Source organism: Felis catus, chromosome E2 (assembly GCF_018350175.1).
Source record: "Felis catus isolate Fca126 chromosome E2, F.catus_Fca126_mat1.0, whole genome shotgun sequence".
Lineage (NCBI taxonomy): Eukaryota > Metazoa > Chordata > Mammalia > Carnivora > Felidae > Felis > Felis catus.
Window position 1 is genome coordinate 30925863 of NC_058382.1, and position 25739 is coordinate 30951601.

General features: G+C 36.6%; 1 protein-coding gene across 12 annotated transcripts in view; it reads left to right on the top strand.

Moving 5' to 3' along the window:
• CHD9 (chromodomain helicase DNA binding protein 9) overlaps positions 1-25739 on the top strand; it is a 236562-nt gene that overhangs the window by 131750 nt on the left and 79073 nt on the right. For 10 of the 12 annotated variants that reach the window (XM_045046396.1, XM_045046397.1, XM_045046399.1 and 7 more), the window contains 7 exons: positions 8573-8684; positions 12827-12973; positions 13935-14003; positions 14082-14137; positions 15035-15152; positions 18442-18528; positions 18719-18856. In XM_045046396.1, coding sequence (XP_044902331.1) covers positions 8573-8684; positions 12827-12973; positions 13935-14003; positions 14082-14137; positions 15035-15152; positions 18442-18528; positions 18719-18856 — 727 coding nt within the window. Of the gene's footprint in view, positions 1-8572; positions 8689-9382; positions 9441-12826; positions 12974-13934; positions 14004-14081; positions 14138-15034; positions 15153-18441; positions 18529-18718; positions 18857-25739 lie in introns of those variants that run through there. The other 2 variants (XM_045046404.1, XM_045046405.1) reach the window with 2 other exon arrangements.

The following is a 25739-nucleotide window of genomic DNA, read 5'->3' on the forward strand; positions in this document are numbered from 1 at the left end:
AAATCTGAAACACATTCATCTGCAGAAAGAATTGATACAGTATACATTATTTGTTATCATGAATTTAATGAAGATTTACAGTTCCATTTTTTTTTTAATTTTTTTTTCAACGTTTTTATTTATTTTTGGGACAGAGAGAGACAGAGCATGAACGGGGGAGGGGCATAGAGAGAGGGAGACACAGAATCGGAAACAGGCTCCAGGCTCTGAGCCATCAGCCCAGAGCCCGACGCGGGGCTCGAACTCACGGACCGCGAGATCATGACCTGGCTGAAGTCGGACGCTTAACCGACTGCGCCACCCAGGCGCCCGTACAGTTCCATTTTTAAGAAGTATACCTTCATGTAAAATATAAGACCTTACTAAGGTCTGTTATTACCAAACAATGTGTTATATGTATTTCATTGAATCTAAGATGTCATTGATTAATAAGACACACCAATAATTTATGTGTAAGAAAGAAAAAAAAATATTGCAAGTTAAAACTATGGCATATATTTGATTATTAAATGAATCGATTTCAATAGATGTTAATATGTGGGAATGTATTAGATGTGGGAATCAATAGATGTTAATATGTATCTTAGAACAACTAAAGTAAAGCTTTTGATTTAATGCTCCTACTCTGTCAATGTTTGAGAGACAGAGAATTCCAAACAGGCTCCATGCTGTCAGTGCAGAGCTGGACATGGGGGGCTTCATCTCATGAACCATGAGCTCATGACATGAGCCAAAATCATGAGTCCGATGCTTAACCAACTGAGCCACCCAGGCGCCCGCCTTTTCTTTCTCAAAAGCAAAGTATTTTTTAAGAATAAGAAACTATGCTGGTACATATGTGGACTATGATTAATATTTAGCTAATACTTATATCCTAAGTGTATGAAACAATTCAGTGAATTCAGTTAAAAAAAAAGAATCCTTTCTGTCCTTAAACACGAAGTCTTTTATAGTCCCAAGTTACCAAGAGCATACAGTACAATGTTACTTTCACAAATTAAAGGATTAACTAAAATAAAGAATCCTTTTAAAACTTATTTTTCCCAAAGGAGTTTAAGCTGGAGTCTTGCGTTGACCCTAAATTGGAGAAATTTCACCAGATTAAAAGTGTTTCTTAAAAAAAAAGTTTATATTTTATGACTTTAAAAATAGCCACACTGCCTTTCAACGTTGTAATGTGAAATAGTATTTTTGCTTCTTTCCTTCACTTATGATGAATTGGATGCATTAATTACAACAAATGGACTAATTGGGGAAGATTCATTGTTTGTCCAATTATTGCAAAGAGAGAATCAGCAGGGGGCAATTACAGGTTGACACTGTGTAGAATGCAACTTGTCACCAGCCTCTACTAATAAACATGTGGGCAGGATTCAGATGAGTGCATAAATTACATCTGAAAATCAAATATAGATGTCAAGTATAAACACTGAGGTTTTGTAGTGCCTATACTTATCAAATGAATTAACATTTCAAATTTATACTTAGTTTGAAATTGCCCTTTGCTGTCTGAAACAAGCAATGTTTTGATATTTAGTTCTTTCACTTGCCTGAATATCTGTTGCTGCAATTTGCTAACATTGATAACAGATTCCTTTAATGAAAAATTTAAAAAAAAGCTTGTGAAAAGCCTTTATTATTAATATATTCTGTATTTGGCACTTTACTTTGGTGATATTTCTAAGAATAGCAAACTGTCAGTTTATTTGAAGAATGTGTCTATAATGAAATTTTAGTTTCATTTATAATGAAATCTTAGTTTCATTTATAATGAAATCTTATTTTAGAATTCACACAGTAGACTCTGATCCATGATTGGGTATTTTACTTGTCTGATTTTATTTTTTCTACTTTTGGATCATCTGATTTCCCTCACATAATATTTATGGGAATCATTTGTTATTATACATGCAGTAGAGATTTCTGGTTGTTTGAAAATCAGATAAATTTTAACCATAATTACAAAATGACAGTAATAGTTTCATAGTTCTCTGTATCCATTAAACTATGTATGTATATTTATTGATATTAAGTGTCTATTGACTGGTTGAAGTGTAATGTCATTTTATTTTAAAATCAGTAAGATGTGTTCTTAAAAAGTAGACCAGGAATAAAGAGACCTTTATTGTCTTTTACTAAACTTATGACTTGGGCAGTTTATTTCACCTTCTGGTGCTGAAGTTTCCCTATTAGTATCATAGACCAGTACCTTATCTATGTCAGAATTTTTCTCAGGATCAACTGAGATATTGTAGGCAAAAGCACTTTGCTATTTTAAGTGCTCTATGAATATAAAATAGTTTTATTTTCCTGAATACTTGTTCATAGAGTTTTCAATGACAATAACTCTGAACCAGTGGTTCCCAAACCTAGTGGAACATCAGAATGTCTTCAGGAATTTTTTAGAAGTCCGATTGGAGTCCCACTTTACTAGATCAGAATCATAGGGTTGGGACCAACAAATCGGTCATTTTTTTTTTAACTTTTTATTTTGAACTAATCTCAGACTTGCAGAAATAGGTCAGAGTTCCTTTAGACTCTTCACCCAGCTTCCTCAAAGGTTAACATCTTATATAACCAAAGTACTGTTGTCAAAGAAAACACACACACACACACACACACACACACACACACACACACACACTGACACGATTCTATTAACTTAGAGACCTCATGTAAATTTTGTCAGTTGTTCCATTTTTTTAGCCAGGAATCTACATTTCACTGTGTTGTCACCCCCCCTTACACCACCTCCAATTCAGGACAGTCCTCAGCCTTTGTCTTTTATGGTGTTTTTGGTTGTAAAGCTTACTAGTCAGTGATTTTGTAGAATGTCTCTCCGTTTGGGTTTGTCTGAGGTTTTCTCATTAGGAGTCTTTATTTTTAACAGACAGCCTTCCAATGAAGGCTGCCTCACACATTTAGGAATTACTCATCAATACCAACCTAATTTTTGTTCCCCTTTGTAGTATCACCTATATAACTGTTTTAGAACTTTATAATAAACCAATATGTCTTCATTGTTTCCAAGAATCAGTGTTCTGTGTAAGTAACCCTAGTTTTTAAATCTTAAAATATATCTATATTTTACTCAGAAATATGTCAGTCAAGCATGACTTAATGTTTTAGAATCAACTTGTCTCCTACCATGGAAATGTACCATTTTTGAACAGAAAGGTCATGTGTAGATATTTAGAACTTTGAAAGGTTTATGTGGAAAACTACTATATTTGAAATATCTCTTACAAAGTTAGGATTTAAAAAAGAGTTTTGCCTGGATTAAGAATGGTTAATGAGTTTGTGGAAAAAGATACCTGTACCAGGCCTATAGAACAACATTGGAAGAAAATACAGAATATACAGAAAATAAAATTTAAAAGGCACTGTTTTGTTTTGAAGAATATGTTTCAAGTAGGGGCACCTGAGTGGCTCAGTTGGTTAAGTGTCCAACTTCAGCTCAGGTTATGATCTCACGGTTCGGGGTTCGAGCCCTATGTCATGCTCTGTGCTGAGAGCTCGGAGCCTGGAGCCTGCTTTGGATTCTGTGTCTCCCTCTCTCTCTGCCCCTCCCCCACTCACAGTCCCTCTCTGTCTCTCAAAAATGAATAGATGTTAAAAAAAATTTTTAAGAACATTTTTCAAATAATATAATGAAGGCTTATCTAAGTTATTATGGAAAATATTTTTATCTGACTTACCTTCTCAGCCAAAAAGGGTGGATGTCTAAAGTTGATCTGGTGGCAGTTATTAGTATTTCTTTTCTAGAGATTTAGGCAATACTTATCTCTAAACTAATGTTTAAGCAGCCTGGTACACTGTCCTGAGAGAGTTACGTTACATTTCGTTACGTTACACGCCACAAAGGAACAGTGTAACCTCTTCATAGTAATTCATAAATACAAAATATTTAAGAATCTCTGCTTTTGATTTCATTGAATTTTTTACTTTTGGGATATGGGTTTTTAAGCAACCTTATAGATTTGAGGGTTTTTTTTTTTTAATTTTTTTTTTCAACGTTTATTTATTTTTGGGACAGAGAGAGACAGAGCATGAACGGGGGAGGGGCAGAGAGAGAGGGAGACACAGAATCGGAAACAGGCTCCAGGCTCTGAGCCATCAGCCCAGAGCCCGACGCTGGGCTCGAACTCATGGACTGCGAGATCATGACCTGGCTGAAGTCAGACGCTTAACCGACTGTGCCACCCAGGCGCCCCTAGATTTGAGTTTTTAAGCAACCTGTATCAGAAGATGCATTTCACATAATTCGGTTAGCTTACCCAACATTGAGAAAATACCTTTGAAGGGTATTAACAGGCCTTAGTTTGCATTTCATAGGAAATTGTTATTTAAGTAGCTAAAGTGTCCTTTTTACTAGTTTTGGTCTCATCTACAAACTAGTCTGAAATATGCATTTAGGTTTGGAGATGGATAGCAAATGGGGGAGTGCATCAAACATATATTTCTGCTACCTGATTTTACTTAGAGTTATCCCTGACCTTGCCACTCAAGATGGGCTGCCCAAATGCCTTAGGTTGTATTGTGTAACCACAAAGAACATCATGCTCACCCTTTGGAGGAGATTTTTACTGGACGAGGAGGCACTAGAGGAGACTTCTGGGAAACTAATGATGTCTTGTTTCTTTCTTTTTTTTTTTTTTAATGTTTATTTATTTTTAAGAGAGACAGCCTGTGAGCGGGGGAGGGGCATAGAGAGAGGGAGACACAGAATCCAAAGCAGGCTCCACGGCCCGGAGCCTGATGGGGGGCTCGAACTCACGAACCAGGAGATCATGACCTGAGCTGTAGTCAGATGTTTAACTGACTGAGCCACCCAGGCGCCCCTAATGTTTATTCATTTCTGAGAGGGAGAGAGAGAGAGAGAATGAGAATGAGAATGAGAATGAGAATGAGAATGAGTGGAGGAGGGACAGAGAGAGGGAGGCACAGAATCCGAATCCGAAGCCAGCTCCAGGCTCCGCACTGTCAGCACAGACCCCAACTTGGGGCTCAAATCCACAAACTGTGAGATCATGACCTGAGCCAAAGTTGGACACAACTGACTGAGCCACCAGGTGCCCCAATAATGTCTTGTTTCTTGATCTAGAAGCTGGTTACACATTTGTGTTCATTTGAGAAAATTCATGAAGCTGTTCTCTTTTGATGTGTGCACTTTTCTGAGCTTAACTTTAGTATTAGTAGACTATTAGGTTTGGAGAAAGAGGTTGCATTTGGAGCATTTTGAGATTGTGATATCAGTGGGATATCCATGTGGACATGTCTAAGTAACAGCTGGTTTTATGAATAGATTTCATCTCTCAGGGACTGTCAATAGAAAAGAAGGCTGAAGACCCTAATTTGAGAAACAACAAAGTTTACAGGATGGATAGAAAAGGGTTGTCGAGGACTGAATCATGCTGAAAACTACCAATACTAAGAATAGATGGAGGAAGAGGAGCCAAGGAAGTTTAGCAAGAACCAGGAGAGTATTGTGTCCCATGGCCAAGAGTACAGAAAAGGAAAAACTGATTCGTTATGCGTTGGTAGTAAAGCGTTAAAAATTCCCTTTGGGTTTGGCATTACAAAGGTCCTTTGTGGCCTCAGACATTAGGAGTTCAAGCTTTGGAATGAGGCCTACTTAATGTTTATCTCTATTCTTACTATAGGTGAGACTTGGAACAAGTTCTTTAACTTCGCTAAGCCTCCATTTCCTTTTATAAAATGCTGGTATTTGCCTCTTGGAATCATACGAACATCAAATGAGAGAATGCGTGCAAAAGTCAGCAGAGGCTGCCTCTGCTAGATAAGTGGAAGCTTTGAAAATGAAAAGTAGTTCCAAGAGTTCAGATAATGGCCGGTTGAGGACTGAAAATGAAACCGACCGTGTAGACAACTTTTTTAGGAAGTGTGGATGAGAGGGAGGAAGAACAGGATCATGTGGTATCTAATCCTAGACATGACCTCAAGGGAGAGTTGTATTTTAGGAGGTAAACCAACATAAGGAAACGGCACCAGACAGGGGAACACATGACCAGTGAAAGTAGTGAGAAGGAATGAAGTACAAACACGGCTACTTCCTTCTTACTGTTTCAGAATATCTTTTTGGACTTTCTCTGATTTCCTGCTTCCAACATAAGCTGTGTTTGTACCTCTTGTCTGCTTTCTTCACGTCGTCAGAAGAGTGCAGGTGACATACCAAGTCAGAGTCATCCTTCTCCTGTTGAAGGTGGTAATCATGCAGTACAATACAAGAGTAATCTGGGAATAACTCTTCCTAGAATTTTCTTGCCTCACATCTGGGCAGCCAGTCATTGACCCCGTGGCTCTCGCCATCTCTCGCTTGAGTTGTCATTTGCCTGATTGCTCCTTTCCCTGCCTTGCATTTTACTTCTTTGAGTTGCATTGCTCTCTTGTTGGAAATTCCTTTTGCCACCAATTTTATTGAGATATAATTGACATATAGCATTATACTCATTTAAGGTGTACAACATAATGATTTGGCATATGTACACATTACAAAACTGTTACCACAATTAAGTGTAGCTAATACCCATCCCCTCACTAGTGACAGTTTTTTTCCTCACGATGAGAACTTTTAAGATTCACTCTCTTAGCAGTTTTCAAATAGACAACGCAGTATTGTATTTAACTAGCATCATCATGCTATATTATTAAATCCCTAGAACTTATTGGTGTAAAATTCTCATATCTCCCAATTGCTTTATTATTTGGTTGTTTTCATTTATTCAGAGTATCTCAGAGCCATTTGTTGTCAGTGGTGAACAAGACAGATTTAGATTGTTTCAATTCCCACCCCGTGGAGCTTAAAATCTAGCCTTAAACTAAAATATTAACTCCTTACATGTCATACAAGGATCTTCTGTTCACTCTGTCTAGATGACCATCTCTCCATTTCCTCCTCCCGCACTACTTTGTATATTTCTTTTTTTTTTAAGTGTTTATTTTATTTTTGAGAGAGAGCGGGGAAGGGGTAGAGAGAGAGGGGGACAGAGGATCCAAAGTGGGCTCCGTGCTGACAGCAGACACCAGGGCTTGAACTCAAGGACGTGAGATCATGACCTGAGCCGAAATCAAGAGTCCATGCTTACCCAGCTAAGCCACCCAGGTGCCCCAGTACTTTGTGTATTTCTGACACACCCTTATCGCTGCACATTTCTCTCATTCTTCTGTAATATCACCCCCTACCTGGAATGTACCTTCCCCTTTCTTTCACTAGCAATTAAACCCCCTTTTATCATTAGTTTCCTATCTCAAACTTTACCTTTTCTCTATACCTCCTTTATTCTTCAGTAGACATAAGCACCTCTTCTTTGGTGTTCACATTACATCTGGCACTAACTTCCACTTTTGCCTTTTAACTGTGTTCATATTCTATCAGTGACTCTTTAACGTTGGGGACTGTGTCCACTTTATCTTCAAATCCTAGAACCTGGGAGCACCTGGCATATAATAATTAGAGGTTAGTTCAGAAATTACTGTATCAGGACTTTGCCAAGAGCTCATATGCATTATCCCACTTAATACTCAACAACAGTAGAGGTAGCTATTAGAATATCTCTATTTTCCAGGCAAGGAAACTAAGGCTAAAAGAGATCAGGTAATTTGCCAGCTGTCTTACAGATAGGTAAGTGGTGGAATCAGTTTTAAAATTTTTGATGCTATGATTTCAAAGTGTGCTTTTAACCTCCAAGTTGCCCCACGTTAGTAAATAATTGTTGAAGGAAATTCTGTTTCTGATATATCACACTTCAAAATATTTTGGGAAGTTTTCTCTGTTTGAAATATGGATATCTAAAATAGAATTTCCCTGATAAGCAATTAGCATGATTTGTGGTTAGTATGGTGCTTTAAAATCATGCCCCCTTATCTGTTGAACCCAAAATAAGGAAATGTGGGAGCTCTATAATTTCTATACCTCTGATCAAGAAAAAAAGTTCAAAAACACATTTTCATTTTAAACATTGTATTTAATGGGTGTGTATAAATATTAATATACACATGTACACATATATATGAGAGAGACAGGCAAACTGTGGAAATATAAAAGAAGAGTTTTTAACTTTTTAGGAACATACAGTACAGCTAAGATAGGCCTTAACATAAATGAAATAATGAAAGAACAATTCATTGTTAAAGTGTTTTAATAAGTAGGGGAGAAGTGAGGAGTTTGAATTTAGTAAGAGGTAGAAGGGGGGGAAAAAAACCCTCATTCCAGATCTACAAGATAATAAATGGATTATTTTAATTATTAACTACAGTTCTATCACCTGACATTTTTCCCATGAAAAATGGTTTTGAGCCTGAGAAACAAGTGCTAAAACTTGGCTGCCTTTCTATGCCTAGAAGTACGTTAACTAATATTGGCTTGTGTTTGTTCCATTAGAATACAGTTCTTGTCTTGAAAATGTCATTATGGATTTCATGATAGTTATCTTTGGTTGAACATTCATGTGATACAAAAATGGAAAAAAGTTTATCATGCCAATCTTAATATGACCAAAAATAGAAAAAGGCAAAAGAGTTCTTACTGTTGGTTCCTTTCCTCTTGAAACAGCAAACTCATTATTACGTTGGGTAAGAAACAAAAAAGAAAGAATGAGTCTTCAGATGAAATATCTGATACAGAGCAGATGCCACAGCACACACTCAAAGAGGAAGACCCTCAAGTGAGTATTACATTTTTTCTGAGAAATGAAGCACTGGTAGAATTATTTAGATAGCATAAAACTGCTTTATGGTTATTTATACTTTAGTTTAGTAGTAAAACTACATTGTATTACATGGTAGAACTTTAAGACAGCAAAATGTGCTTCTAGCAGTATTGCTATAGAATGTTAGATCTGGGAGGGAACCTACATATCCTCTCTAAACCCTTCATTTTTCAGATAATGAAACCAAAGCCCAGAGAGGTTAAGTAACAGTCCCAAGTCCCTGATGGCTTTTAGTATGGAGAAATATCTAGTGATATTATCCTGTACTTATGGAGTGCTTTTGAGTGAACTTAATGATGGAGATATTGATTTTTAGAATCACATAGAATGATAGAGCAAGTGGATTGAATCGTTCCTAGAGATAATTCCGTTGGTCTGCTTCTGTCAAAGAAAAGATAACCAATTTTATTAAAAATCCCCTAATGTGGACAAGAATACTGTGCATTTTGCCTTTTTTTTTTTTTTTTGAATAGGTGGATATTCAAAATAACCTTGTGAAGTTAAAAAGTCTATATGTAGTGAAGGTCATAATAATTCAGGCCACCCTCTGCTCTCTAATAATTAAAGTACAACTCTAGGCCGTATGGGTGGTGGCAGTTGTTGAATTATGGGGCCAGAAAGCCCCTGAATGGCCTTTCTTCTTCCTTATGCAGCTTCTTATCCAATGGGAGAGTAGTGGCTCAAGGCTCCTGGGCTGCTGCAAGAGTTGAGGTAAGGGCAGTGACTGAAGCTCCTAATATTATATGGCCTGGCTTTTTCTTCACATGTTATCCTTAACCTAGGCAAACTTACAGTTAACTTATTCACCATGAGAAAATTCAGTTGAATTTTTGCTAGGATACTGCTGGCCATTTTTCCACTATTGTTATTACCAAACAACGAAATGGTAGAATAGGTTAACATGCGCATTTCTTCCGTGCTTTTCGCTGTAGGTTGCTGCATTGCGTTAACGCAAAAATATAAATGGGGAAGGAAAGAAGTATTTTCTGATAAATGATAATACATCTATATTATTGATATATTTAAGTGTTCCATTATATGAATGATGGAAAGAGCCATGTAGCTTTCACTTACAATGGACTGTCAAGATTTGAAGGCGTGAAAACTAATTTAAGTTTTAGGTTTAGAGTCAGGTGGAATAAAAATCTAAATGTGATATTTAACTCTTTTACCCTTAATCTTCCTTTAGAGTACTTCAGTAGTCTGACTATGTTTGCAGACTTAATATTTTTAAAAGCGCATACAGTACATTACGTTAGGATTATTATAGGACACAAGTGACGTGTTATCAGAATGATGTGTTAGTTGTTTAAAAGCCTGTTTCTGACCTCTTATGTAAAGTGTTGTAGTTTGATCTTTTGAAGCCTCTAAGAAGAAAAACCTAGAAAAATATTCAAAAAAAGAATTTGTCACCATTTTAAATTGTGCTTTCAAAACACTATAAAGAAATAAAACCAGACAAAAGCACGTTAGCCAAAAATGTTCACACCAAATTAGTTTTTGTATTTTTTTTTTTTAATTTTTTTTTTTTCAACATTTATTTATTTTTGGGACAGAGAGAGACAGAGCATGAACGGGGGAGGAGCAGAGAGAGAGGGAGACACAGAATCGGAAACAGGCTCCAGGCTCTGAGCCATCAGCCCAGAGCCCGACGCGGGGCTCGAACTCACGGACCGCGAGATCGTGACCTGGCTGAAGTCGGACGCTTAACCGACTGCGCCACCCAGGCGCCCCTAGTTTTTGTATTTTTAAAGTAGTAGAGATATTACATGACAGAGAAAGATAATTTGTTGAGAGTGGCACCTCATTTGGCTTGGCCTGATGTGTAGCTGTGTTCTCTAGTCGAATATAATTTATTCCACTGTGATGATTCCAGCTATAATCTTATAGTATCTATAATAATCTTATAATATTCCAGCAATAATCACATAACTCACACTTTTTAATTCATCTTTTAGATTGATAAAGTCTTCATAGGATGAGTATGTAGCTTACGATACGTGGCTCTCATGTTATCTTGTGAAGAATTATCTAAATGTGCACTTTTGTTAGTGCAAAGGATTCTTTCAGGCCACTCATTTACAATTTACGAAAGACCTAAATGAGGCATTTCAAAGTACTAATAGATACCTAAGTGACCAGAAAGGAAACTTTAATGCTGAAAACATCAAATGGAATCTTGTAAAAGTATATCGAATTACTCTTAAACTTCACTACCTAGAAGATTTGTGCCCAATGAGACATAACATTGGTAATACATGTTATTGTTAGAATAATAAATGTCACTGTTGGTTTATTAATTTAAGCTATTCTTTTTTTTTTTTTTTTTTTTTCAACGTTTATTTATTTTTTTGGGACAGAGAGAGACAGAGCATGAACGGGGGAGGGGCAGAGAGAGAGGGAGACACAGAATCTGCAACAGGCTCCAGGCTCTGAGCCATCAGCCCAGAGCCCGACGCGGGGCTCAAACTCACGGACTGTGAGATCGTGACCTGGCTGAAGTCGGACGCTTAACCGACTGCGCCACCCAGGCGCCCCAATTTAAGCTATTCTTGAGTATTCAGAGCTATATGATGCCTGTAGTAGAACTCTAAATATTCCTTCAGCCTAGTGTTAGATTAGAGATCCATAGAATTTTTCCTTCAAGTAATAGTAATTTTTTTTTCAAAATAAGATGTGGGAAAATTTGGGTTTCTAGAAGTTCCTTTTATTACAACTTTTATATGCCACCTTCCTGTCTCCCATATTAACAACAGTGTTACCTTGAGTTTTGAAAATGTGTATGTCTTCATGGCCAAGAGATGGTGACCCATCCTACATGAGTCATGAGGTTATCTACTGTATTTGGCTAACCTAACCCACCATATTAGTACCTTTCTTTCTCTCAGTATTCCACAACTCGAGAAACAGGCAGAGGCATGTAAAAGGCCACTGCAATTTTTTGAATGCCGTTTGTCCTCAGCCTGCTGCACTGATTGAGGCATTTTTGTAATGGCTATGGAAATATGAAAGGCCTACCAAATTGAGGATATTCGCGGAAACCAAAAGGAGAATGCATAGGTCATTTTGCTGGTTATAATGTGGGGGGATGTCATGGGAGTTACTAAATATATAAAATGGCATAGAAAAAGGAAGGAAGAAGGGGTAGATTTACCAAATATTGAGCAATAGAAAAGTTGGCTGAGATGCTTCCACCCATGAGATTTTAGGGATGTGGGAAAAAAAAGCAAACCTAGGTTCTTTGAAATTTTCAAGCCAATTTGAGATTTTGATTTTATAGTGGGGAAGATCAAATATTAGATATGTAGGGAGGTAAGTAAAGCCATGTGTATTATACCTGATTTTAAATCACTTAGATTACTTTAAAATGTAATACTTTTCAAAAGGCTTACTTCTGCTTTTGATAGTGTTTTTTATTTTTTAAGGGAAGCTAGTAAAGTCAGTAAAAAACAGGTTCCTCTTTCATACACATTAAATTATTTGGTAGATTTACTTGATTATTTTGTGTATCTCTTTTAAAATATTTTACATTATTTCATTCTGTTTTAAACAGAAGTTTGTGGGTTTTGTGGTAACAATTATTTAATATCTTGTTCTAGTTTTATGTCCCCGATTAATTATTTAACCAGTATACATCTGATGCACTTTTTAGGTTCGAAGCAAAAACTGCAAAAGTATTAACAGTTTAAAGTATGTGTTGCCCAAAGTGTGAAATAGCTAAATAAAACATGTCTTTACTCTTCTCAACAATAGTTTCTAAAGACAGGTAATAAAGGTATTACTAATAAAATATGTTTTGCCCAAGGTGTGAAGTGGTTAAATAAATCTTTTTTAATTGTAATAATTTCTAAAGAAAAGTAATAATGGTATGACTATTCTTTGTTATTTGAAACGTTAGGAAGTAGAACAAGATTCTGAGCCTGTGGCAAAGGGAAAATTATAATCTTCCTTTAATTAAAAGGAAAAATGAGAAAAGATGGATGTTGAAGACAATTTCAAAAATTTAATGTACAAAATTGCCACACTAGGAGTAATTATTTTTAAAGTCTTTCCTTTAAAATCTGTCATATAAATATGATCCTTATGGTTCATTACAGAAAAGAAGATCAAATCGTCAAATTAAAAGAAAAAAATATGCGGAAGATGCAGAAGGGAAACAATCTGAAGAAGAGCTCAAAGGTTCTATGAAAATAAAAAAGAATTCAGCTCCTTTACCTGGTGAACAGCCTTTACAGTTATTTGTGGTAAGACAGATCTGGGATTATAAGTACAAATCATTTGAAGTCAACATACATTCTTTAAAATACTCTCATTATCTTTCCTCCTAAAATCTGCTCCAACTTTTCCTCCTGGATTCCATATTGTAGTTAAAGGAACCATTAATTATTCAGATCAGAAACCTAGAGATTCATCCTTTCTGTTTTCTTCCTTTGCTTCTTCATACAGTTTATCACCTTGTTTTTCACCCCTTACATATGTATTTCTGAAACTCCTCCAAATGCTATCCTTTTTGCAGAATATTTCTGAATTATAGTCCTGATCATAGTACTTTTCTACTGAAACCTCCTCTAATAGCTCCCCAAGTCTTACAGAATAGAATGATGTGTTTTTAGCCCAGTGCACAGAGCCCTTTGTGTGGATTTTTTTTTTTTTGGTGGGGGGGGGATGGGAGGGAGGCCTTACTTCGTGCCACTTCTTCACAAGCACTGACTCCTCTGGCCTTATGAATATGGGTGCATGCTCTATATCTCTGAGTGTGCATCTTCCTCTCTGTGCGTTCTTGTCACCTTCCTTGTCTGGATTGTGGCCCAGCCACTCACCTGCCAACTGAGTGATCTGACACCTTGGGCAAGCACTTATGTTCTCTGTGCTTGAGCTTCCTAATCGGTACAGTGGAGACAATAATGGTACCTACCTTGTTGTGTACTTGTGAGGGTCAAATGAGTTAATATATACATGAAGTGCTGATGATCACGCTGAGCCCATTAAGCACAGTACGTGTCCGGTGATGAAGATGCAGGTGCTGACCAGGACAGTAACAACAGTGATGTTTTTCCACTTTTGTATTCCTAACATTTAACACCACGCCCGGCACACATGCTCAATAAACATCCGCTGAACTTTAGTGTGTTCATAAACCTACAAAGTAGCAACTAAAGGAGTTTTTAAAATGTGATGTCGTATTTTCTTTCTTCCCTCCCATAGGAGAATCCAAGTGAAGAAGATGCTGCAATCGTGGATAAAATCCTGTCTTCTAGAATTACAAAAAAGGAAGTAAGTAATCTCACGTTACGTTGCACACTTTACGTGGCCTGAGTGTTACACTCCTAAGTGTTGATTTTATTTCCTTAGGTATCACCTGGAGTGATGATTGATACAGAAGAATTTTTTGTAAAATACAAGAATTAGTAAGTATCTGAGATAGAAAAATAATAGAAAATACTGATTTAAATATAAATTAACATTTAAATATATTAAGTTAAATTATACTTTTTATTTTATCTGCATTTTAAAGTGTTTAATTAATGCATGAACTTAAAAGGCTGCAAACCCTTTATGTTAAAATTTAAGGGAATTTGGGGACACCTGGGTGGCTCAGTCGGTTAGGCGTCCAACTTTGGCTAGGTCATGATCTCACGGTTCGTGAGTTCAAGACCCATGTCACGCTCTGGCCTGACAGCTCGGAGCCTGGAGCCTGCTTCGGATTCTGTGTCTCCCTCTGTCTCTGCCCCTCCCCCTCACTGTGTCTCTCTCTCTCTCTCAAAAACAAATAAACATTAAAAAAAAAAAGTTTAAGGGGATTTTCTTCCAGAAAACACTAATTATTAACATCAAAATGAAAGAATAAAATATTCTTTTACAAATTATAGACGTTACTTGTTATGTTGTTGAACTTTTCAGATTTTATTCCACTTTTTCCTATACTTATGTGACAGAAAGTGTTTTAAATAAAATTACATTGACTTTGAAATAAGTTAGCTTTCTGATCATAACAAAACTAATACAGTGAAGAAGTAACTGATAAATCACATCTCGTTGCCCTGATGACTTGGTTTACCATTCTGTCTTGTGTGGCAAATTGCACGTGTTTATACCACAGTCTCCTTAGGATATAATGATCACAGTGGCTTTATTTCAGAAATTGTACGGAGTCTGTTGGCATTAAATGAAATGATGAGCTACCTATTCATAAAGTTGAATATTTTGTATTGGATGCTATGATTAAAAATAAATCTAAAAAAAAAAACAAAACAAAACATGATTTTCTCTGTCATTCTAATATATTGCTTTTATAAACATTTTAGCTCCTATCTTCACTGTGAGTGGGCCACAGAACAGCAGCTTTTGAAAGATAAAAGGATCCAGCAGAAAATCAAACGATTCAAACTGAGACAAGCACAAAGAGCACATTTTTTTGCAGACGTAAGAAAAGGAAATAAATGAAACTATTATGTGTTGAACTCTGAACACATTTAGTGTTATTTATCAACAATTTAAGTCTTATTCACTTTAATTCTTAGGCTTCCAAGTTTGATATTTGAATACAAATGCCATCTTCATATAGTAATTTTCTCTCTGCAAATTTAGCTTGGAAGCTAGCTGCAGCAGGAGCACTGATAATTCAGAGTGGCAGATAACTCTTCTATTTTTATTTTATTTTTAGTGTTTTCTTGTATTTTTAAAGTCACATGTATTTCAGTACTTAAGAGTTGAATATGAGTGGGTTAATGTCTCAAAGAATTTTATCAGCAGAGTTATTCAAGTAATGGAAATGGTAATGTAGCAAATAAATGGAAATTTAAGATTTTTCAGTACATGAAATATGTTGCATATTTTCTATGCCAGGTGGTGTGTGTATGAACAAAAACATCATAGGAATAATTCACTTGAACAGTCTCACCTATTAGTTGATGGCCTTTTCTGCTCTAAATTTTTTTTCTTTCTTCTTTTAATGGGCTTATTTTAGAGCAGTTTTAGATTCATCTAAATTTTTTTTTAACTTTTTAATTTGAAGATTTTTTTAGAGTTTCTATTTTGAAAATCTTAAGTTGTAAAAATAGTACAATGAATTCACATGCATATATATCTGTATCTATATCTATCTTTATACTTGAAGTATAGTTGACATACAATGTTATATTACTTTCAGGTGTACAACATAGTGATTCCACTAGTCTGTATGTTACACTGTGCTCACCACAAGTGTAACTGCCATCTGTCACCATACAGCAATCACAACACCATTGACTCTATTCCCTATGCTGTACATTTTATTTTCCCACATATATTTTAACACGATTCCCTAAATGTTAACATTTTACCATGTTTGCTTTTCATTCACATTCGTTCTCCCTCTGCCTCAGTCTCTGCCTCTCTCCCATGAACATTCCTTTTTTCTTAAACCATTTGAAAGCAAGTTGCAAATACCTCGGTATTTAAGTTTTCAAGAATTCTGTTACATAATAATATAATTAACATTGATGTTGTATTAACCCATCTGCAAACCTTATTCATATTTCAGTAACTGCTCCACTATTTTTATAGCAAAAGATGTGTCTTCGTGTTTGCTAAACTGGTCGAGAATCCAATCCAGCATCATATGTTGAATTGTGTTGTCCTATCTCTTTTAATTGGTCTTTCTGTGTTTTTCATTACTTGAACATTTTTAAGAGTATAGGTAATGGCGCCTGAGTGGCTCAGTCAGTTAAGCATCTGAATCTTGATTTCGGCTCAGGTTATGATCCCAGGATTGTGGGATCCAGCCCCGCATTGGACTCTGCACTGAGCGTGGAGCCTGCTTAGTTAGGATTCTTGTTTTTCTTCCCTCTGCCCCTCTCCCACCTTGCTCACTCGCTTGCTATCTCTCTCTCTCAAAAAAAAAAAAAAGAAAAAAAAGAAAAAAAAGAGTATAGGTGGTAAATTATGTGGCGTCTGATGCTTCCTCGGGATTCAAGTCATGTTAAAAGAACATTGCTATATTGTACACCTGAAACTAATGTAACTCTGTGTATTGACTCCACTGGAATTAAAGTAAAAGACCACCACAGAAATGATACTGTAGCCTTCTCAATAAATCATATCCGGAAGTGCACAATACCTATTTGCCCCATTACTGGTGGTGGTAACTTTAATCACTCGATTATGGTGGTATCCGGCAGATTTTTGCACCATGAAGTTACTCTTACTTCCTTTCGAATTATAAAATCGACTTTAAAAATTTGATGATTCTAATGACCTCCTCAGTTTATGGATGCTGGGAGGTCAAAATTTTTTCACCTCCTCACTCTAATACAGAAATTTCTAATGAGCTCAAGATTTTAGAAATACTTAATAATCTTTTAACTTTTCACAAAGACTAATTTTTCTCACTTGACTCAGGTACAACATAAATTGGAACTATGCAGATTGTCTTAAAGTACCTCGTTACCATTCTGATGTTGGGCAGTGTCTTTGTTATCAAGAGATCCCGAGATGATACCATTGTTCAGGAAGGATTTGAGACAGTGAAGAGAACTAAAGACAGAACCATGGAGCACTACAGTATTTAAAGGTTAAGCAGAGGAGGACAGGCAGCAGAGATAGTCGAGAAGGGCTATTGAAAGTAAGGCGTTGAGGAATGAGTAGGAAACAGCCAGGCAGACAAGAGAAGGAACAACAATCCGTTCAGAAGGGAGAAGAACGAGTATAAAAACATGGAGGTGTGCCATAACATGGAGTTTGAAAAGGCTGTGTTTTTGTACTTTGGGAGCATGAAATCTGGGATACAGCTGTGCCAAGCAGTAGGAGGTGAGGCTGGAGGAAAAGGTACGATCCTGTTTATTCCACACAAACCAGTATGGGCCTGATCCCCAAACAAGGGAGGGTCACTGAAGGATTTGAAGCAGGGGAGCCATGGGTAAGATTTATATTTGAGAAAGATCATCCTAGGGTCAATGTGAAAATGGATTAAAGGGAGGCAAGAAGGTAGTCGAGGACTAGTTAGGAGGTTGTCAGAGTCCACGTAAGAAGTGACGAAGCAGGGAGAATGAGGAAGGAGGAACCAATCTGAGCTGTCATTAAAGGCAGAATCTATAAGAATTGATGACTTACTAGATGTGGGAGATTAAAAAAGAGAAAGAATCTGAGCTGACTTCTCCATGTCTGACTTGTGTAACTGGGAATAAGGGGGTGGGGGCAGTGCTGTGTTATCACTAGCCTAGTAGGAAACTGCAGGAAAGAAGCGCACATAGGTTGAAGAGTAAATGAGTGCAATTTGAGGTCACTCAGAGAGTCCTCATTCATTTAAGTCATTGGGTCCTGAGCCCAGGAATCATCAGTAGATCAAGAATGTTTGATACAACTGATAGATGGGCCTACAGGTGGGGTGGTTGGCCTCCAACACATAGACCTGAGGAAAGTGGCAAAAGAAAGGTACAGAGACCCTTTATGGAAAATTTTAAGGAACGTGTCTTCTAGAGTAAGCTACTCGTCTAAGGTACCTTATTTTTTAGTGTTATTTGGTTGCTTTTATTATACGTAACGTGCTGATTCTTAGTATAGACAAACATCGTAGGTATCTTTTGGAAATTAAAAGGGAAGTATCCCATTCATTGAAAATTTAATTGAAATCAAACTTATGTTTGCTGTATAGAAAATAGGTAAATTGTGTTTATAATGCTTTTATCTTTCTACTTCTTTGTCAAATATCGATCAAGTTACTTTTTAATTATAGATGGAAGAGGAACCATTTAACCCAGACTACGTTGAAGTAGACAGAGTGTTAGAAGTCTCTTTTTGTGAAGATAAAGACACTGGTGAGGTAAATATTTAGTTAAAAAAATTAAAAACCTAAACTTGCCAAATGTTAAAACCTACTGTTCTTAAAAAATTAATGACCTAAAAGCACTGAAAAATGTTTCCTTAGTTTTTATGGATGTAGGGTGAGTATATTGAAACTGTTTCTAGCTACTCTTTTTCAAAATGGTAAAATGAAAAAATTGTTTTTACAGCCTGTTATTTACTACTTAGTAAAGTGGTGCTCATTACCGTATGAAGATAGTACTTGGGAACTAAAAGAAGATGTAGATCTAGCAAAAATAGAAGAGTTTGAACAGTTACAAGCTTCAAGGCCTGACACAAGACATTTGGTAAGAACTGCGTCTTAGACAACTTCATAAAATCTTAACACTTCTCTGTTCAACAGGTTTTATGTAGTCTTTGCATTTTTAATTTCATTTTTGGCACACAGTGAATACTGTATTTTAAAAATTGCTACATAATATCTTATGTATGTTAATTTATTCCTCTAAAAACTGGGTATTCCAGTTTTTGGCTGTCATAAACAATGCGAACATTGAACATGGAGCCCTTGTACAAGTGTCTGTAAGACAAATCTGAAGTGTAATCACTTGGTCAGAGCATATGTGCATTTATAATTCTGATGAGTATTTCCTTCAGATTTCCCTCCAGAAAAGTTGCAAATGCTTCTACCTTGTCTCTGAATTTAACAGTGTCCCACTACTTTTTCTCTCAGTTCATTTATAAAAATATCAAGAATAGGGGCACCTGGGTGGCTCAATCAGTTAAGTGTCCAACTCTTGATTTCAGCTCAGATCACGATCTTACAGGGTTCATGAGTTGGAGCCCTGTAATGGACTTCGCACTGGCAGTGTGAAGCCTGCTTGGGATTCCTCTCTCTCCTTCCCCCACTTGCTCTCCCTCTCTCTCTAACATAAGTAAATAAACAATAAAAAATACATCAGGAATATCAGTTTCACTGGCCCCTGGGTGGCTCAGTCAGTTAAGTGTCGGACTCTTGATTTCAGCTTGGTCATGATCTCACAGTTGATGAGATGGAGTCCGCATCAGACTCTGTGCGGATGGTGCAGAGCCTGCTTGCGGTTCTCTCTTTTTCTCTCTCTGTGCCCCTCCTCTGTCCACACGTGCGCGCGCACACACACACACACACACACTCATTCTCTCTCAAAATAAATAAACTGAAAAAAAATGTATCCGTTTCAGCTCTAGGTGGAGTTATTAATTCTCTGTATGTATAAATTAAGGAAAAAATCCTTATTACACTCACCTTTTCCTTTTCTATAAACCAGTTAATTCTCTATAACTAAATAGTTCATCTCTTTCCATAATAGCTTTATTTTAAAAGAACCTTTTAGGGTCGCCTGGGTGGCTCAGTTGGTTGAGCATCTTACTTTGGCTCAGGTCATGATCTCACAGTTTGTGGATTCAAGCCCCGCATCGGGCTCTGTGCTGGCAACTCAGAGCCTGGAGCCTGCTTCGGATTCTGTGTCTCCCTCTCTCTCTGCCCCTCTCCGTTCACATTTTGTCTCCATCTCCCTCAAAAATAAACATTAAAAAAAAATTTTTTTTACATTTAAAAAAATTTTTAAAGAAACTTTTATATGGAATGTTGGTAAAAAGCCTACATAAATTAAGTACATTGGTTTTTGTTTGTTTTTTTTTGTTGTTGTTGTTGTTGGGTTTTTTTTTGTATTTTTGGCTGGGGCAGTACTAATCTCTTCCCTGGTCAAAAAAAATTTAAAAAACTTGAACAGGTTATTGACTTTTCTAATACAGAAACTAGAATTCTAGAAGGCTCTGGCAAGTTGTGTTATTGCTAATAATTCTATAATTTTTTACTTTGATTTATTTTCTTTTTAAATTTTCTTCTTTTAATTTACTCCAAATTAGTTAGCATATAGTGCAACAATGATTTCAAGAGTAGATTCCTTAATGCCCCTTACCCATTTAGCCCATCCCCCCTCCCACAACCCCTCCAGTCACCCTCACTTTGTTCTCCATATTTAAGACTCTCTTCTGTTTTTTCCCCCTCCCTGTTTTTATACTATTTTTCCTTCCCTTCCCTAATGTTCATCTGTTCTGTGTCTTAAAGTCCTTATATGAGCGAAGTCATATGATATTTGTCTTTCTCTGACTAATTTCGCTTAGAATAATACCCTCCAGTTCCACCCACATAGTTACAAATGGCAAGATTTTGTTCTTTTTGATTGCCAAGTAATACTCCATTGTATGTATATACCACATCTTCTTTATCCATTCATCCATTGATGGACATTTGGGCTCTTTCCATACTCTGGCTATTGTTGATAGTACTGCTATAACCATTGGGGTGCCTGTGTCCCTTCGAAACAGCATACCTATCTCCCTTGGATAAATACCTAGTAATGCAATTGCTGGGTCATAGGGTAGTTCTATTTTTAATTTTTTGAGGAACCTCCATACTACTTTCCAGAGTGGCTGTAGCAGTTTGCACTCCCACCAGTAGTGGGACTTGCACCAGTACTGCAAGAGAGATCCTCTTTCTCTGCATCCTCACCAACATCTGTTGTTGCCTGAGTTGTTAATGTTAGCCATTCTGACAGGTGTGAGGTGGTATCTCATTGTGGTTTTCATTTGTATTTCCCTGATGATGAGTGATGTTGAATAATTTTTTACTTTTAATTCCTAAAATTGTTTATTTCAACTCTAAAACATAAGATTATTCTGTGAATCCAGTTTTGAGGGCCAACCAAAAGAAATTCACAATGAGACCTATTATGATTTTATTAAATATTTTGTCCTGTCCTCTTTCAAATGTAATTTGGTCACAGAAATTTCTTACTCCACCGAAGAGGGAATTTATACATGGAAAGGCAGGCGCAGATCACTTTTCAGTTAGCATGACAGTGAGGAGGAAGGCTGCCATGAAAAATGTGGAGATATGACGTAAGAGTAGGAAATAAATTAATTGTTCATGGAATAGATCATATTTTTATAATAACTCTTTTCTGTTCTTCTTAATTTATCTCTCAGTAATATCCATCATCTGTTACCAAGAGAACAGCAGCCTTACCCCCATTCCTTTGACTACAGAATGCCTTCCCTTGTACTGGGAAGCAAAAGTGTTAACTAGTTAAGGGAGGGGTGGGTCAAGGGATATAATGGAAAGGAAAGATTTTCTTTTTGGAATTGGGGACTGTGCCTCAGTGGTAACCTAGTTTTTTAGCCTCATCAATCAGTGATCCTCAGTCAGAAGTGCATATCAGAATCACTTGGGAACTTTTCAGAAATTCAAGATGCCTGGTTTTCTGTTTCCTGGCTTCAGAATCAGAATGTCTGAGAGCAGACCCCAGGCAAAAGTGTTTTTAAAAAAGATGATTTTGATACACATGACTGAGAAAAGCACTGCCTTAGTCCTTGATAAAGGGAGATTAGCCATTAGAAACAATCCCCTTAATTCATGTACCACATGCATTTGACAGTGGTGCAAGCCTAACATAGTTAAATACTGTAGGAGGTAAGTGGATTTTTGCTAGGCTATTATTAAATAAAACAACATATAAAACATGCGAAGTGTTTTTAGAGATTCTGGAAATTCAAGTTCACTGGATACCATTTAAGAAATGTTTTCTTTAGTAAACCCTGATTGTATTTAGTTCCAGCAGAGCTTTAATTGCCAGCTGTTTTCAGATTACTAATAGCCTATTTTGTTTTTCTTTCACAATTACCATATGCTGACCCTGACCATCCTGGTAATTTTTAGAGGTGTCATTTTGTTGATTAGTAACAATATACTCTCACTTGCAAGTGGAAGACCACAAGAAACCTTGCATTTGTTTCTCAGAAATGTATTTATCCTCCTGAGACCTAGATCCTACTAGTTTGGGGCTAGAATATTGTTCTCTCTCCACCCATCCATCAGTCTTAAGAAAGTTTATGTCTTGGCTATCCAGAATAAATTCATGACAGAGCTTTTTATTACTGGGGAAGAAAAAATATATTGAAAAGTGGGACTAAAGTATATATGTAAATGATTTTTTTTTTTTTGCATACAGTGTTATGCTTCTAGATTTTTTTTTCAAAGAAATTCGTTGTACCATGAATATCAAAAGTGGTATAGAGAAGTATGGTAGATTTCAAATATGAGTGAAAATTCGATATACATCATCCTTTTTAGTCGGCTGCCTCTGCACTAGTCCTGGGGTGTAGCCAGGTGAGTCCACATGAGCACCTGAAGAAGAGTCTCTCAGTTAGCTATGTAGCCTTGTGGGTTTCATGGATGCAAGCCCGATTGGGTTTCAAAGCTAGATGTTTTGGGGGCTCATCTCTCAGGTTCAGATCTTAAAAGTTGGGGTACCAATATACAGCATTTAAACCATTTGCTTCTCAGGGAGAAGCTTAGAGTTGTAAGTTCCTTCCTGATTATGGGTCACTACACAGGGCACTGGGTTTATGGCAAGATTGTGTCTCAGCCTGTCTCACCTGTTTCTTTCTCATTTGCCTGATGTGTAGGAGTTACTCAGCTAGTTTTGGGGTTGCTTTCAGAGGAAATTGTTGCATATGTAGTTGTAGATTTAGGGTGTTTGTGGGAAAAGTTAAGTTCAGGTTCTTCCTCTGTCATCATCTTGAACCAGACCCAGCTACATCATATTTCTAAAAGATAGTTTGAGTTTGAAGCAACATGCAGTAAATTGCATATTTGAAGTATACGGTTGGATAAGTTTTGATGTCTGAAACCATCACTATTATCAAGATAATGAACTATCCATCACTCCCATATTCTCATGCCCCTTTGTAATCCCTCCCCCCAAAATCTTCCTTCCTCTAACCCCATTCCCCACCTGTAGGCAATTACCGATCTTCCTTATGTCACTATGAATTGTTTTAAATGTTCTTATACTGTTCTTTTTGTATGACTCCTTTCATGTAGCATTTGAGATTCATGTTATTGCATGTATTGATAGTTCATTCATTCCTTTACATTACTGAGTAGGATTTGTTGTAATATCCCACAATTTGTTTATCCATTCATCTGTTGATGAATACTTGTGTTGGCTATTAGAACTAAGGTATTATGGACTTTAGTATACAAGTCTTTGTCTAGACATGAGCTTTCATGTCTCTTCAGTAAATACGCACGAGTAAAATGGCTGGGTCATATGTTCGGTGTTCTGTTTAATTTTTTAAGAAACTGCCAAACTTTTTCCTAACTGGTCACACCATAATACATTCTCCACAGCATTGTATAAGAGTTCTCGTTGCTTCACATCCTTGTCAACACTTGATATTGACAGTCTTTTTAATCTTAGCCATCCCTAATATGTATATGATGGTACGACATTGTGATTTTATATGCATTTCCTAATGATTAATGATGTTTAGAATCTCATGTGTTTATTTGCCGTTAGTGTATTTTCTTTAACAAAGTGACATTTAAATATTTTGCCTATTTTTTATTGACTTGTTTGCTTTCTTATTATTTAGCTCTAAGAACTATTTATGTGTTCTGTATATAAGTCCTTTATCAGATATATGATTTGTAAATCTTAGCTCCTAGTCTGTGGCTTGTCCTTTCACTTCTTACCAATGTCTATAAAAGAGCAAAAGTTCCTAATTTTGATTAAGTCCAGTTTATCTGTCTTTTCCTTATGGATCATACTTTTGGTATTATATCTAAGAAATCTTTGCTAGAAATTTTTATTTAGTTTTAGGTAACATTTAGGTCTATGATGAATTTTTTTATGCTTTATTTTTTTAATTTATATCCATGTTAGCATATACTGCAAAAATGATTTCAAGAATAGATTCCTTAATGCCCCTTACCCATTTAGCCCATCCCCCCTCCCAAAACCCCTCCAGTAATCCTCTGTTTGTTCTTCATATTTAAGAGTCTTTCATGTTTTGTCCTCCTCCCTGTTTTTATATTATTTTTGCTTCCCTTCCCTTATGTTCGTCTGTTTTGTATCTTAAATTCCTCATATGAGTGAAGTCATATGACATTTGTCTTTCTCTGACTAATTTCGCTTAGCATAATAACCTCTAGTTCCATCCACATAGTTGCAAATGACCAGATTTCATTCTTTTTGATTGCCGAGTAATACTCCATTGTGTGTGTGTGTGTGTGTGTGTGTGTGTGTGTGTGTGTGTGTGTGTATACACATACCACATCTTCTTCATCTGTTGATGGACATTTGAGCTCTTTCCATACTTTGGCTATTGTCGATAGTGCTGCTATAAATAACACTGGGATGCATGTGCCCCTTTGAAACAGCACACCTGTATTCGCTGGATAAATACCTAGTGCAATTGCTGGGTCATAGGGTACTTCTATTTTTTGAGGAACCTCCATACTATTTTTCCAGAGTGGCTGCACCAGCTTGCATTCCCACCAGCAGTGCAAAAGAGATCCTCATTCTCCACATCTTCACCAACATCTGTTCTTGCCTTAGTTGTTTATGTTAGCCATTCTGACAGGTATGAGATGGTATCTCATTGTGGTTTTGATTTGTATTTCCCTGATGATGAGTGATGTGAACATTTTTTCATGTATTGGTTGGCCATCTGGATGACTTTGGAGAAGTATCTATTCATGTCTTTTGCCCATTTCTTCACTGGATTATTTGTTTTTTGGGTGTTCAGTTTGGTAAGTTCTTTATAGATTTTGGATACTAACCCTTTATCTGATATGTCGTTTGCAAATATCTTCTCCCATTCCATCAGTTGCCTTTTAGTTTTGTTGATTGTTTCCTGTGCAGTGCAGAAGCTTTTTATTTTGATGAGGTCCCAATAGTTCATTTTTGCTTTTGTTTCTCTTGCCTCTGGAGACGTGTTGAGTAAGAAGTTGCTACGGCTAATATCAAAGAGGTTTTTGCCTGCTTTCTCCTTGAGGATTTTTATGGCTTCCTGTCTTACATTTAGGTCTTTCATCCATTTTGAGTTTATTTTTGTGTATGGTGTAAGAAAGTGACCAGGTTCATTTTTCTGCATGTCGCTGTCCAGTTTTCCCAGCACCACTTGCTGAAGAGACTGTCTTTATTCCATTGGATATTTTTTCCCGCTTTGCCAAAGATTAGTTGGCCATACTTTTGTGGGTCCATTTCTGGGTTCTTTGTTCTGTTCCATTGATCTGAGTGTCTGTTTTTGTGCCAGTACCATACTGTCTTGATGATTACAGCTTTGTAATACAGATTGAAGTCCAGGATTGTGATGCCTCCAGCTTAGTTTTCTTTTTCA